General features: G+C 43.5%; 1 protein-coding gene across 2 annotated transcripts in view; it reads right to left on the bottom strand.

The window, feature by feature from the left end:
* tex264a (testis expressed 264, ER-phagy receptor a) overlaps positions 1-13,129 on the bottom strand; it is an 81,131-nt gene that overhangs the window by 51,800 nt on the left and 16,202 nt on the right. For both annotated transcript variants that reach the window (XM_035388242.1, XM_035388243.1), the window contains exon 2: positions 11,720-11,941. In XM_035388242.1, the coding sequence (XP_035244133.1) occupies positions 11,720-11,941 (222 nt within the window). The remainder of the gene's footprint in view (positions 1-11,719; positions 11,942-13,129) is intronic.

The raw sequence follows: 13,129 nt of genomic DNA, 5'->3' as shown, positions 1-13,129 counted from the left end.
TCTAGAACGTATTGTTGTCCTGTTATTGCTCTAACAGAGTTAAGTAACCTATTCTATGGTGCCACAGCTAATCAACCAATTTTAATGAGCAAACTCATTAAATGAATGTACAGCTCAAACTGTTATTTCAGTTTGTATGTGATAATCATACAGTCTATCTACGCTATATTATCTCATCATAAATTTACAAGTTAAAAAGAACCCAGCAGCACTTCAAGGAACCACAAAAATCCAAGGTTCTGCTCACCATGCACTGCTGTCCTTTGTAGGAAGATTTACATTTCCTGCAATGCACCTATAACTACCACTTGAAAATGCAGTGCTGCTTTGTGAGCCCGGCCAGTCCTTATGCAAAGGACAACACGTATTACTACTATTCCAAGAGTCAGTGCTGCTCTGAACTCAGCCAGTCTTCACTTGTACCCTGTCACTGCATAGTGCTCCAGCTCCTTCAGTAACAGGAGCTGCCAGAGCTAATCTGGACAAGCTCCTCACCGCAGAGACGCGGAGCTCGAGGGCTCTCTCATCCTCATTAACAAGCCGGAGGAGATGTGCTACACTTGTCTACACTTGTCAAACATGACACTTTTTAATGTCACACCAAAGACATTTTCATAGCCGGGCATGTTTATCAAACCCAATGAACCCTTCTGTACACCAGAACCTGGGAGCTCAAGAGTATGTAAAAATCCGCATCCCAAAAAGGTCAAAGACAGACAGAGGTTTTAGCTCTTTCTCTGATCACTCTCTCTCCCCATCGCCGCGGTGCCGGGGGACTGAAAGGTCAGGCCATCCACTGTCTGTCCTTCCTCAAGCTGGGGGAGGGGGGCTACTCCAGAAGCCTTCATCTTCCACCTGCATATTCATACACCCGAATTTACAATGCCACGCAGCACCCCCCGCAGAGGAACCCAACCGCGCACGTCAGAGTGGAAGCAGGCCGGGAACGGGGCGATGCGTTTAGGGGACACATCCGTGATTTAGGGGACACTATTCACAGGAAGTTAAAATGCACAAGCAACCCACAGCCCAGGAACGCAGAGAAGAGTCAAATCATTTGCACTCCATGAAGACAAAAGCCGAAAGCAGACTAGTACTGCAGACTTAAAAATAAAGCAAGCACATCCATTATTTTTAAAGCTGAGTTTAATGCCATTAACAGGGAAAAAGGGGACGTGACAACCTTAAGAGACTCTGTATGTTTAAATAATTCAGCCATAAGTGGTGGGTAGGAGAGAGGATACGAACAACTCGTTCTTGTACTAGCAACAAGGGCTCTATAAAGAAAGAACAAATTAGCACCATCACGATTCCATATTACACTTGAGAACAGGGGAAAGTAAAATGTCCATGGAAAATGCTTTTTTCTTCCAAGAAAAAGGGCACAGTCGTTTTGTGCTCTGAGAGACTGGAAGATGCCCACAACGCTCACACAAAGACAAAAGACAAAATTGAAATATAAGATATAATCATTTTATCAACTTCCCTCGCCTAGTGCATATGAAAGACAAGTGTACTATTTAATATGAATTATGGGTTATGGGGTTGGTGTAGCATAACTAGCAGGATGTCTCAAAGACCTTAATATGTATAAAGTCCCACCATGGTCATGTGACACATCTTCTTTCTTTCTGTCTAAGGAAGATCATGACTGGAATAGTCCCAGCCACACAGTGTACTGGAAAAGGGTAACAGAGGTGCCCCAGGTTGGGGTCTGCTGCCCTTTCTTTGAATGGGCACCCCCCGTAAACATGCTCACACCAGTGCCCATTGTTCAGTGGTCACTATCACCACCTCCTCCACCACCACCACCACCACCACCAACCTTTATTTTGCTAGGAAGTCACACTGAGATTAAAACCTCTTTCACATGAAACTGCCAATCCCAGACCCCACAGAGGGGCTCTTATCCAGCATGTGGTACCTGGGACACAGTCATTTTGCAGGTGCTCTCTCATAGCAAAAAACTGGAAAATGGTTATTCAACTAAATGTCACACTGGCATTTACAGAATTTTTTTGTCCCTCCCACTGGATGTGTCAGTTATCTGGCTTTTATTGTCATTTTTTTGTAACACATAATCCAGCAGAACATGATAGGGTTTCTTGGAGAGATGTGCACAAGCCATTCGGAGATCAGATGTGAGGCTGGTCCACCACATCCATGCAGGGGAAGCAGAGATCCCAGCACATAGATAGCATCACCATTCCAAGGCCTCCGACAGCAATTAAATTATTACCCACTTCCGCACGCTGGACTCCCGCTCCTATGCCAATAACAACAAATCATGCCAGACAACATGGATCCGCACGATGCTTAAAAGACAACATTGTTTATGTTGATCGTGCTTTAAACAAGAGAGCGAAAAGTTTACCTTGGGTCAACGAGGACATGAAAAACAAATTTGGACTACCATTCAGGTGGAAAAACATCTTCCATGGTAAGCCGTCATCCCCCACCCTCCTCCCAAATCCATCTTCCTCTCAGACACCCTGACACCTAGAGACCGTCAGACCGTCGGAAACAAATCAGCCTGCCAGCAGACCCCTGATTCTCAGCGCAGATATCAGACCGTTAAGGGGCAGAGAGAGAGGGAGGGATCAGGAACAATAAATCAATATTGCTAAAACAAACAACTTGAATTCAGAATTTCAGACCTTTAAAGGTGGACTTCCCAAACTCTACCCCAAGGCCACCCTGGGTGCTCACTTTTGTTCCCACCAAGCCCTTGGATCAATGGAGTTTACAGAGCACATGCACTCGAGCACTTTTTCTCTATTATCTTCAAGCTGATTTTAACAGAATGCAGGCTGCCACTGCTATTGGCTGACTGGTTATTTCTGGAGGCAGTTTCAACAGCCAGATCGATCGATGAATCAAAGAACACTTCATGCAATGATAATCCACTGTCTAAAAGAACTGTCACGCAATGAGGCACAATAGGGAAAATTAATTCATTAGTGGTGTACGAAATTATCCAAAGGATTATAACGTAATTGAATAAATAGAATATTACGTTTTGTGTTGCATAATCCATTACTGTCACAATGTGGTATTAGAAGGCAAAGCATAATAAATGACCAATTCAGACTACAGATCAATTCACATCTCATCACATGGGGGAGTCCTCTATTTTAGCTGTACGAGATCAGCATGTACAGGGTGGGTGGGGAAAGGGATCAACCGTGAGCTATAGGATTCAAAGTAAAGAGCATATCAATCTATCAAGTCTATGTTGTAAAACCGTGCTCTTTGCTTTGCTAGGGCGCCTTAAGAGCCTCTGATGGAGTTGTAGTTCATATTAAAATTACAACTGGTACGAATCCCAGCTGGATCAGTGTACATTTTTTAATCATGGGAAAATAGGTTGGCCGAGTGCAGGAGCTAATGCAGCATTTGGACAATAGCCCTTTACCCAAGATTGGGAGCAGGGGGTTATTCATTCAGAATGAGAAAGGGATCAGGAAGGATGTACCCAATTTAAATTCTGAAACCAGTCTTAACTAATTGGTCATTGGTGATGCAATGCAGGTGCTTTACCCAATGCATAATTTAAACGAGCAACCAAAGTGCACAGTGTACAACTGAACAGAAAAGAAGCAGAAACACAGCAAATAGCAACAATACAGCAATGAGGCATGGTAAACAGGTTGTGGGCAAGCCATCTCTTTAAAAGAAGCATTGCAAGAAGAGATTCACACCATCACATTCAATAAAAACTCGTAATAGATTCTAAATATAGACAGGTCCCCTCCATCCCAGCTCACAAGGAAGTCTCCTATGCAGCAGCCTCTCCTTCCAACGAATTACACTCTCTGCCTTTCGTTTCACTCTCTGCCTTTCGTTTCATCACCCCCAACCCCCACTTCCAATAAAATGGCTGCAGAGGGACTGATTATGCTATGTCACAATGGAGCAAATCATACAAAATAGTTATATTATTATTATTTGTAATGAAACCCGATTGACAGCAGTCAGGTGATGATCACATGCGGTGGATTGCGCATCCACGTGCCAAACAGAAAGAAATATACAGGTTTTGTTGAAAACAAAGAATTGCCTCTGTGTGGTACACGTTATAAAACATCTGCCCCTTTAGGTTCCACTTTTAACAAATATAAGATGGAACCAATTTCAATCTGTCAGGAAAATAAGCTTTCAAAGAAGCCCAGAAGACAAGAGTTTTTTTTTTCCCCCCAAATTTATTATTTGAAATGATTTTCTAAAAAAATGACGTGTGCCAGGGGACAGAACAAAGAGAAATATACTGGAGCTTACATAAAGCAAAAGATAAACATAAGACCACACACATCTATAAAACATCATGCTCAATACAGGCCAGCTTCTATAGAGGACTTTCATGCCTTGGGTTTTAAGAGGCCATAAGCTCCACTGTAACTGTGCCCCGGGGATAGAGACCTGGTGTCAGACAATAAAAGCGTAATAGAGGGAACAGTATGGTGCGATGACATCATTAATTATGGAGGGACAATTTAACTTACCCAGCAGCGCATGGGGCAACACTCAGGCCAGTGCAAACCTCCCAAACTCATCCCATGATGCTCTTGCTACATTGATAGTGTCATGCCCCAAATGCCCCCGCCCCCCAGCCCTTGTCTACCACATCTACCTCAAGATGGCTGACAGCTGACCCACAATGAGGAAGCACAGAGATCCTCAATAATGAATGAGCGCTGGAGAGGATTAAGGCCCTGGACACCTCCCCCCGCCATCCCACCCCAAGTCTCATATGCCATAAAAACATGTGTCATAGAGGCCGAGGGGCCAGATTTATCATCCCCAAACCCACCCCCACCCTGGTCCCATGTCATGGGAGGTGAAATATTTTTAAGAGCCTTGTGCCACAGCTCTTGGGGTGTTTGAGTGCCACCAGCAAACATTGCCATAGCAGACTGCAAGCGTGAGGGCGGGGATGGGGGGTGTTGGGGAATGGCTTCGGCTGGTTATTTATTTAACGGACTGTAGCACTGATAAAACAACACTTCCTCAATGTTTATTGCTCCCCGTGGAGGTTAGTAGACATGAATAAATCCCAGCACACACTGTGGTGCAGAATGTGTTTGTGTGTGCGGCCCTCTGGTCCTCATTTGAAAAAAATATATAATAATTTCATAATGTCATGGGAAATGTGGAAAATGGCCACTGAGAACATATGTTTGTATATAACATAAATATATTTATCCTAGAACATATGCAATACAAGTAAATACATAATGCAATTATAATAAAATAGTTCTTGCAATTTGCAAATATAAGAAAATGATACTATGCAAGAAGCTAATCGTGGATAATTCTTTATAAAAAATATGCAATTTATTTACAAATTTTACTCAAGACCTGAAAACAAATATACTTCAGACTTGAACAAACTGTATAATTTTCTAATATAATAAATAAATATAAAGCATTTTCACCAATGTGCAAATTAACTTCTGTTTTATATTTTAACCATTTTAAACTGATGTATCTTTTTGCAATTCATTTATCTCCTTTAAAGTACATGAAAGATGAACAAATCAATGGAAACCCCAACTGCTGGATGCATAAAGACATCCAGGCTGAGCACAGCTGCCCACTTCATCAATCAGAAAACTAGGCAAATAGAGCAATATCTATCCATATTAAGCCACTGCATTTCATTATGATATCTGTCATTCCTGTGGTTTCTTACTCTTGCTTAAGGACACTAGCCTACATATTTCACACTGGCGCGTGTTGCACAATAAATGACATGCCAGGGTATCATGAGTGTGAATTTGTTTAGTGCACCCCCCAACAGAATTTCCTGAAAGACAGTCTAATTTTGGGATGGTGGGGGGAGGGGAGGTCCTTAGGGGTGGGGTTGAGGATAAGGTGCACGGGAAGGGAGTGCCAGACAAAAACAGAAAGGTTAAGCAATTAATCAAATTCAAACCAATACTCCAACATTGTGTATATACCATGCATATGCAAATGTATCTTATGACAAAGGAAACAGCATGGCAGGTACTGGTGGCTACAAGGATTTTATGTGCAGCACACATAGTATAAATATATAAAACATTCAATAATATAACGATTTATAAATATAAACAAAAAATTAAATAACATACAAATGTACTTCAAACAAATACAATTTGGAGTTAGCTGCTTCTGTAAAACAGCCATCCACATACTAAATGGGAGAGCATCTTAAGATTATACAACACAGAATATGAGGAATATAAACATCATTTGTTCAGTCAGAAGTACACCAAAGCAAACGAATCACTGGAAAAGCAAAGGCTCATTTATTTGTCTGGCTACCTCAAAAACAAGGCCAGTACTTATGGCCACACCTACACCGGGGATTATGAGTATGTCTAAGTGTAGGACAGATGATTGTCATTCGGTACAATGCAAGGACCACTTCACACAAAGAAGTTCAGCTCCCAACATATTTTTTATTTAGCAGGCAAGGTCCCTGCAGTATTGGGGCCTAACATAATGTTCATCTAATAGAGCCTGCAGCCAAGTTCCACAAACTCTTCAATGAAGCAACCCAACCCTCCTCCTCAAACAAAGGAAAGAGAGCGGGGGGAACTGTTTTGAAATGAACTATTATCAGACTAAAGAGAGCAAAAATACAGAAAAAATATCTGAGAAGAATGAGAAGCTGCAAATTCAAACAGTTTGTATACATATCATGAATCTAGGCATGAGCAGCAGGAAACAGAAGGGATGGGGGTGGGGTTCGCATGCAAAAGGGCGCACAGATGAGAGCGTAACCATGGACACATTCTCTCCATGTGTCTCTATAGGAGGATGTGCTATACACATCTCATCCCTCTCTCCAGACAAACAAGCTAAATATAAATACCGCAAACAACCAGTAACCGTTTCCCATCTTCAGTCCAACAAAATAACGATGGGTAAACAGGGCAAGGGACCAATCTCACAAGAACTGATCTCACTAGATTATTCAAGAGGCTGCGTTCATTCTGATGCTGGCAGATGTGAAGGTGACGGGGATGAGGGGGGTTGTGGAGGAGGGGGGGAGCGAGAAGCCACACGCACGCTATGACTCCGAGCTGTATTTAAAGCACATGAAATAGCACAAAGCTAAAGAACAGGAGGTTCTGTAGCCTTATTTTTGTAACAACGGAGACCGTAAAGGCCAAAAGCTGTTTTGAGAGACGGGTCAGCACATGCTGTCAGTCAAACGGGGCTTGTGTCAATGGGGCGAGAGACAATACACAAGGAAGGTGGTGCGTCGGAGGGAAAACAGCGATAGCACCTTACTACATAACCCCATCAATACTAATTACAGAGGAATGGGTCTGCTCACGCCTGATACGACGCTAAAGCCAGAAGTGTGTTTAACAACAATAAAAACAGACTATAGGAAGCTTATTACTGCACTTCCCACATATTACACAAGTGCCTCAAAGAAGTTCATATGACAAGCCCTCTATCACAGAAATACAGCTTCATGCCTGTTTTGTCTTACGGCAATCGGCAATGGTGAGTGCCAGAAGCATAGAAAGCAAACTGTAACCAGAGTGAATGTTTCAGACATCTGAGGAACCCAAAATCAGTGAGGAGAAGAGAGTCTTCGCATTAAACCCTGGACTGAAATTGTCCATCACCTCTCCAGTGGTGGTCCATTTCTCAAAGGACATCTAAAGCCCAGCTCACTGTCACCTTTTCATCAGACAAACACATCAAATATGAATGGGGTAGACCAATTTCCCCTGTTCATCCAACAAATACAGCATAGAAGACAGGAGAGGGGGCCGTGGAATTATTTATGGCAAGGCTGGGGGTGGTGGGGGAATCTGTGATGAGCGGAGGGGTGGCCGATCCATCGCACGCAAACAATGGCAACAGAAGGGTCTCTAAAGAAGAGAAAACACCAGATGGTGAGGAATACCCTCACTGAAATCAATCAATTGTCTTAAACTTTCACTCACAAGGTGAAGTGAAAGGGACATGTGGTGCGAGTTGTAGTCCAAAGTGTGATTTAAGAAAAACAGCAAGTACCATGAGCCCTGGGAGCTGACACACCACAAGGGGCTTCACTGAGAGGCAAAGAGCATCTCCGTCCTCCACCCCCTCCTTCCGTTCTCAAAACTGTGGCAGGTAAAGCATGACTCAATCCTGAGATGCTTCAAGAATAACTCAAACGCCTACGATCGTCCGCCTCTCCTTCCTAAAGTAAACTTGTTTTCGTTTAGTTCCAAAAAAGAAATCAGCACGTCATTTATTGCTCACTTAAATCCATTTAATATACTCGCTGTCTTTGTGTTATCTCTCTATATATCTCACTGAGAGCTCCGCCATCTCCTACATAACCATGTGCAGAAACACATCCACGTACACTTTCACCAGTTCTACAGACACACACACACACACACACACACACACAAACACAACGACACAGAATCACTATGCTTATTCATCTGGAATGCACTGGTCACAGATGGGCCATGTTGACAACTCTCCCCAAGACTCCCTCTGTTTTCCTGCCACCCCGCTGGGCCCGATGAAGATTCATCTCTGCTCCCAGCTCATCCCACCTCTGCGGTCTCCACCCCCTCCCTCCCCTGGGTCAGGGCCGTTGGGCTGACAGGGAGGTGTTTATGAGGAACAGAGATGGGGGGTGATCATTGGTGTTTATGAAAGATGATGGGAGATGTTGGATCTCAGCAGGTAGTGGGGATCATAACAGTGATGGTACTCAGGGAGGAGGTGGGGGTGTTATTTATGCATAGAAGGTAGGGCAGTCCAGCTCTGATCTAATCTCTGGCAGAGAATAAGTTTTCCTTGTTTGTGGACATTCATCCGGGGCAACCGCTTCACTGTTCTCAACAGCATCTGGATGGGATTATGATGATGATGATGATAATGATGAAGATGGGGGGCACAGACTGTCATTATGAAGTACAGAGTACCAGTGAATCAGTCCAGTGACATCATTCCAGATGGCAGCACAGGGGGTGAGAACAGGCAAACTTTCTTAGAGGAAGAGAAACACCCCCAGGCCCCTCACGACGCTGCCACCTGCACAAGACGAGCAGGGGTAATTAAATGCCATCCGAGTGCCAGCCACGCCCTGTTCATTAGATAATGTACCCAGCTGTCCCAGCTCCGGCCTAAGCAGGCATCTCCTGTTCTCGCAGAGCTGTGATTAAAGCTGCATCACCATCGTCTGCACTGCATTTACTGTAATCACAGGCTCTGGCCACTGCCACACTCGCTTTCCATCATTATGCCAGTCTAAAAGTGCCTTTCTTCTCCAAATGATAAGAGGGCAGGTCAGGGGGGCCGGCACCAGGGCCTGAAAGAACAGATTTTGTGTTCTGTTTTTGAATCCTCTTCTCTGAGGTCTGAAAAAGGAATTCTGGGCCTGCTGCGGGCCTGCAGTGGTGAAAGAGCACTGCCCTGTTGTGCTGTTGATTTTTGGCAGTAAGGAAAGGAAGCTACCTCACTCTGAAAAATGGATGGCCTTACAAACTGATTTGGATTTGTTTGAAAGGGGGGCTTTCATGGTCCAAAAAAGGAAGAAAATGTGGCATGACTGCTACATGCAAGTCTGCGTGTTTTCTGTCGGCTGGTTAGCCTTCTAGGTAATAAAAAGTGTACTTCTAAAAAATGGGAAAATACTCTGCAACCAAAAGCAGTCACATAAATCATCTGATCAGCATAGAAGTCAGGTGCAGGAGGTGTGGTCTACACTGATGGATATGCACTCACTGGGTTTTATATAGCTGCTCAAGAAAATGAATGGAGGAAAGAGGACTTCAGTGGCTCAAAGGAAGATAGACACACCTCACCTTTGCATCAGTCAACACATATCTGCTTTGCAGAAGCTCCTGTTGGGGATGACAGTGTGCAGTACTGGATTTTTTAAAGGAACAGTTCCTCTGTAACTCAGCTGCAGAATTCCCACTTGTACCCTTTAACAGCCGCAGGCCTCATAAAGGCGTGCACCACTTACCTTTTGACCGCATGCTCATCCCATAACTGCGTTACACCATCACTCTTCAGGCCAGGGCAAGAGCGCAGAACAGAGCACATTTCTGCAGGGGCGTGGCTATACACTGAATCACACCCAAATTCCTCTCTGAATTATACGGGGGGACACAATCAAGAGACGGGCTATGTTCCAGAGAACACACGCATATAGCAGGAAAGAGCATGCACCCCAGAGTAGAGTGTGCATGCACTGCACGTGGACACAGATCTGCCAGCTCAAATGTGTGAGCTAGCGCTGGACAGAGCTAGCAGAGTGAGACCACATGTCTCTCGACTCGTTACGGCCAACAGCCTGCAATCAAAGAATCTTCAGGGCCTGTGTCAGTATTACACGTTTCAGAGCCCCGAACATTTAAGCCTGGATCAATAACACAATGCCAGCTTTCGTTCTTAGAAGATCAGGTACTTCTTTATCAGCACCCATTTTTTCCCTTGAAGAATCTCATGCATGCTGAGAGCCATTGCATGGCCAGGCCATGATATGACTGTATTACAATACCCACCCTTCTGCTTAAACAAAACTCTTGTCCATTTCTACCCTGCCTCCATCCCTTGTACTGCACCTAAAAATGTTACCCGCTTTACCTAAATCCCACTCAAATCTCCCCCTCCCTCCCACTTCCCTTTTCACCGCAACTCCTCATACTTCTGTTATGGGAGGTGCAGCAGTGAGACATGGTGTCAGCCCCAGGATTGTGAGTTGAGGGTGACGCTTGCGACTGTGCCCATCTATGAGCACCTCCATATCTTTTCAAGCAGGGCACTGCTTCCCTGCCAATGGGGAGAGAGCCTTCGCCCACATCACACACAAGAAATCAACTGCCATTGACGCGTGGGGCAATCGTGAGACAAGAGACTACCGGTAGCTGGTGCCCATTTGACAGTGGATGGCTTGGGTCTGCTTTTCTACCCACAGCAGAAGGAGCTGATCCTAGAACAAACCAACTTGCCAGACTAAATTATTGGAAATTCATGGCTGTTTCATCAAGGAGGCCGAAAATAACGACAACAAAAAAATCACACTGGACAAACAAGAGCCTCTTCAGATTCGAAGACATGTTGCTGAAATTCCTTTGGGACATAACGCAGAAGCGACAATACACAGATAACGAAACAAAAAGAAACGAAGCCCCTGCTGACATTTTGACAAGATGAAAGTCAGAGAATTTGTTGTTCCTGTTGTCTTCTTTACTTTGAGTTTTCATTTAATTAAAAACCATTACCATGACCTTTGAGTGCAGCTTTTACCCCAAAGTGGAGCTTAACAATCTCAAAAACTACTTAAAGGACCCAATTATTCTATTTCCGGCAATATTATATTTTTCCACAAAACATATCCAGTGAGTCTCTCTCAAAGCTGAACAGGCCCTTTTTTGGAGGGTGTTGCATGTTTTTTCACCTGCTCAGTCTTGATTGGTTACCTGACCGGGAAGGACAGGAGTGCCCCTCCCATATCCTGACCACACAACTCCTACAACCAGATCAGATCAGCAATCAGAAACAGCATTTCCCACCTCATATCAAACTTCCAGATGTATTTCAGGGTAAATGTATACAGTGTTGTTGACAACCTGCAATCTAAACCATTTTTTTATTTTTTTATTTTGTTCCACCTGAGTGAGACAACCTGTCAGTCACCTGACTGTTACAGGTTAATTTTCTGAAAAAAATAAGGAACGCTGAGTTTGTGCAGAACCCATACCTTGATGTAGTTATCCATCTGGGGGTAGACCTTGTAGATCCCCATTAAGCAGGACAAAGGGGTCCTGTTGGGGAAAGTGGTGGTGACCACATGTGCCACCTCAGGGAAAGAGAAGATCTTGAAGCCAAACTTCTTGTACAGACGCACAAGTTCCTCATCAGGCTTCTCCTCTCCTTCACTCAGGATATTACCCACTGCACAGCGACATTTCTCAGCAGGCACCTGTCAGAGAGAGAGAGAGAGAAAGAGAGAGAGAGAGAGAGAGAGAGAGAGAAAGAAAGAGAGAAGACATCAGGGGGTTGAAGCTTAGCACTGACAGTCCTAGCAATGGACTGCATGCACAAAAACACATGTATAAAATGCAATGTATCCTCGTAATATGATGTTATCAAGGTTAAGTCAATTTGCTAAAATGCAGTATCACACCCTGAATTATAAGCATCTTGGTAAAACATGCAGTACATCAGCCAGCTTCAGCATGTCAGGCAATGCATTAAGATAAATGCCTTCAGAGCACTCTATACAGTAAAAAATATGCTTCAAAGTAAATACACCAATTGCAACCTGGTCCAAACTATTTCATTGCGCTATCCATCAAATTACGTAGTATGCAAGGGAGACATGAGTACCACTCACAGCCACTGCACGTGAAATTTGCCATTAAAATAAGCCAAATAAACCTTTGATGTTTTCAGACCAGGAGCATTTATCCCAGATATAAAACAGACAGAAATGCTGACCAAGAGCACATTCACTGGCCACACCCATGTAGTTGAAAAAGGTGGGAAAAAATGCTAACCTAAAAAATATAGGCCTACGTAAGAGTAACAAATTTATGTAAATCATTCAGGTTTATCCAATGAAACATATTTTTCCCCAGTGTAGACACAAATCGCCAAAAAAGGAAAAGCAAGGTTGTCAGTGTGAGGTATGTTTTACATTCAATACACAAACTGTATTCTTTGCATCCTCACATTATAAAAAGAATATGACATAGTTTCATTTTCCTAAACTTAAACCCTGTGAATGAACTTCACTGGACAAACTAATCATTCATAAATTTCCAATATAAGATTAATTTACCTATAAATTTGATTTATAGCTCTTAAGCAACAATATTTTGATTATGAAATGCTTGCTGGCATTGTAATATTTATTCAGAGCTTCAATTAGACCTAGATAAGCATCCTTCATAGCTGCGCCTTAACCTATTAAGTATGCCACAAACTCTTCCCTTGGACCTACATTGTTATTTTTACATTCAACCTCTTCTGGTTGATGGAACCCACATAGACTACCTCTAAGGACCAAGACCATGGAAGGACAAACCGGTCTCTTTCAACTAATCAGGGAACAGTCAATCTGAGAGTGACACTAGTTCTACACAGCTCATTTCTCAGCCTCAGAGTA

Source organism: Anguilla anguilla, chromosome 13, assembly GCF_013347855.1.
Source record: "Anguilla anguilla isolate fAngAng1 chromosome 13, fAngAng1.pri, whole genome shotgun sequence".
Lineage (NCBI taxonomy): Eukaryota > Metazoa > Chordata > Actinopteri > Anguilliformes > Anguillidae > Anguilla > Anguilla anguilla.
Note: the sequence above shows the minus strand (reverse complement) of the source record. Positions and strands in the feature narration are given on the sequence as shown.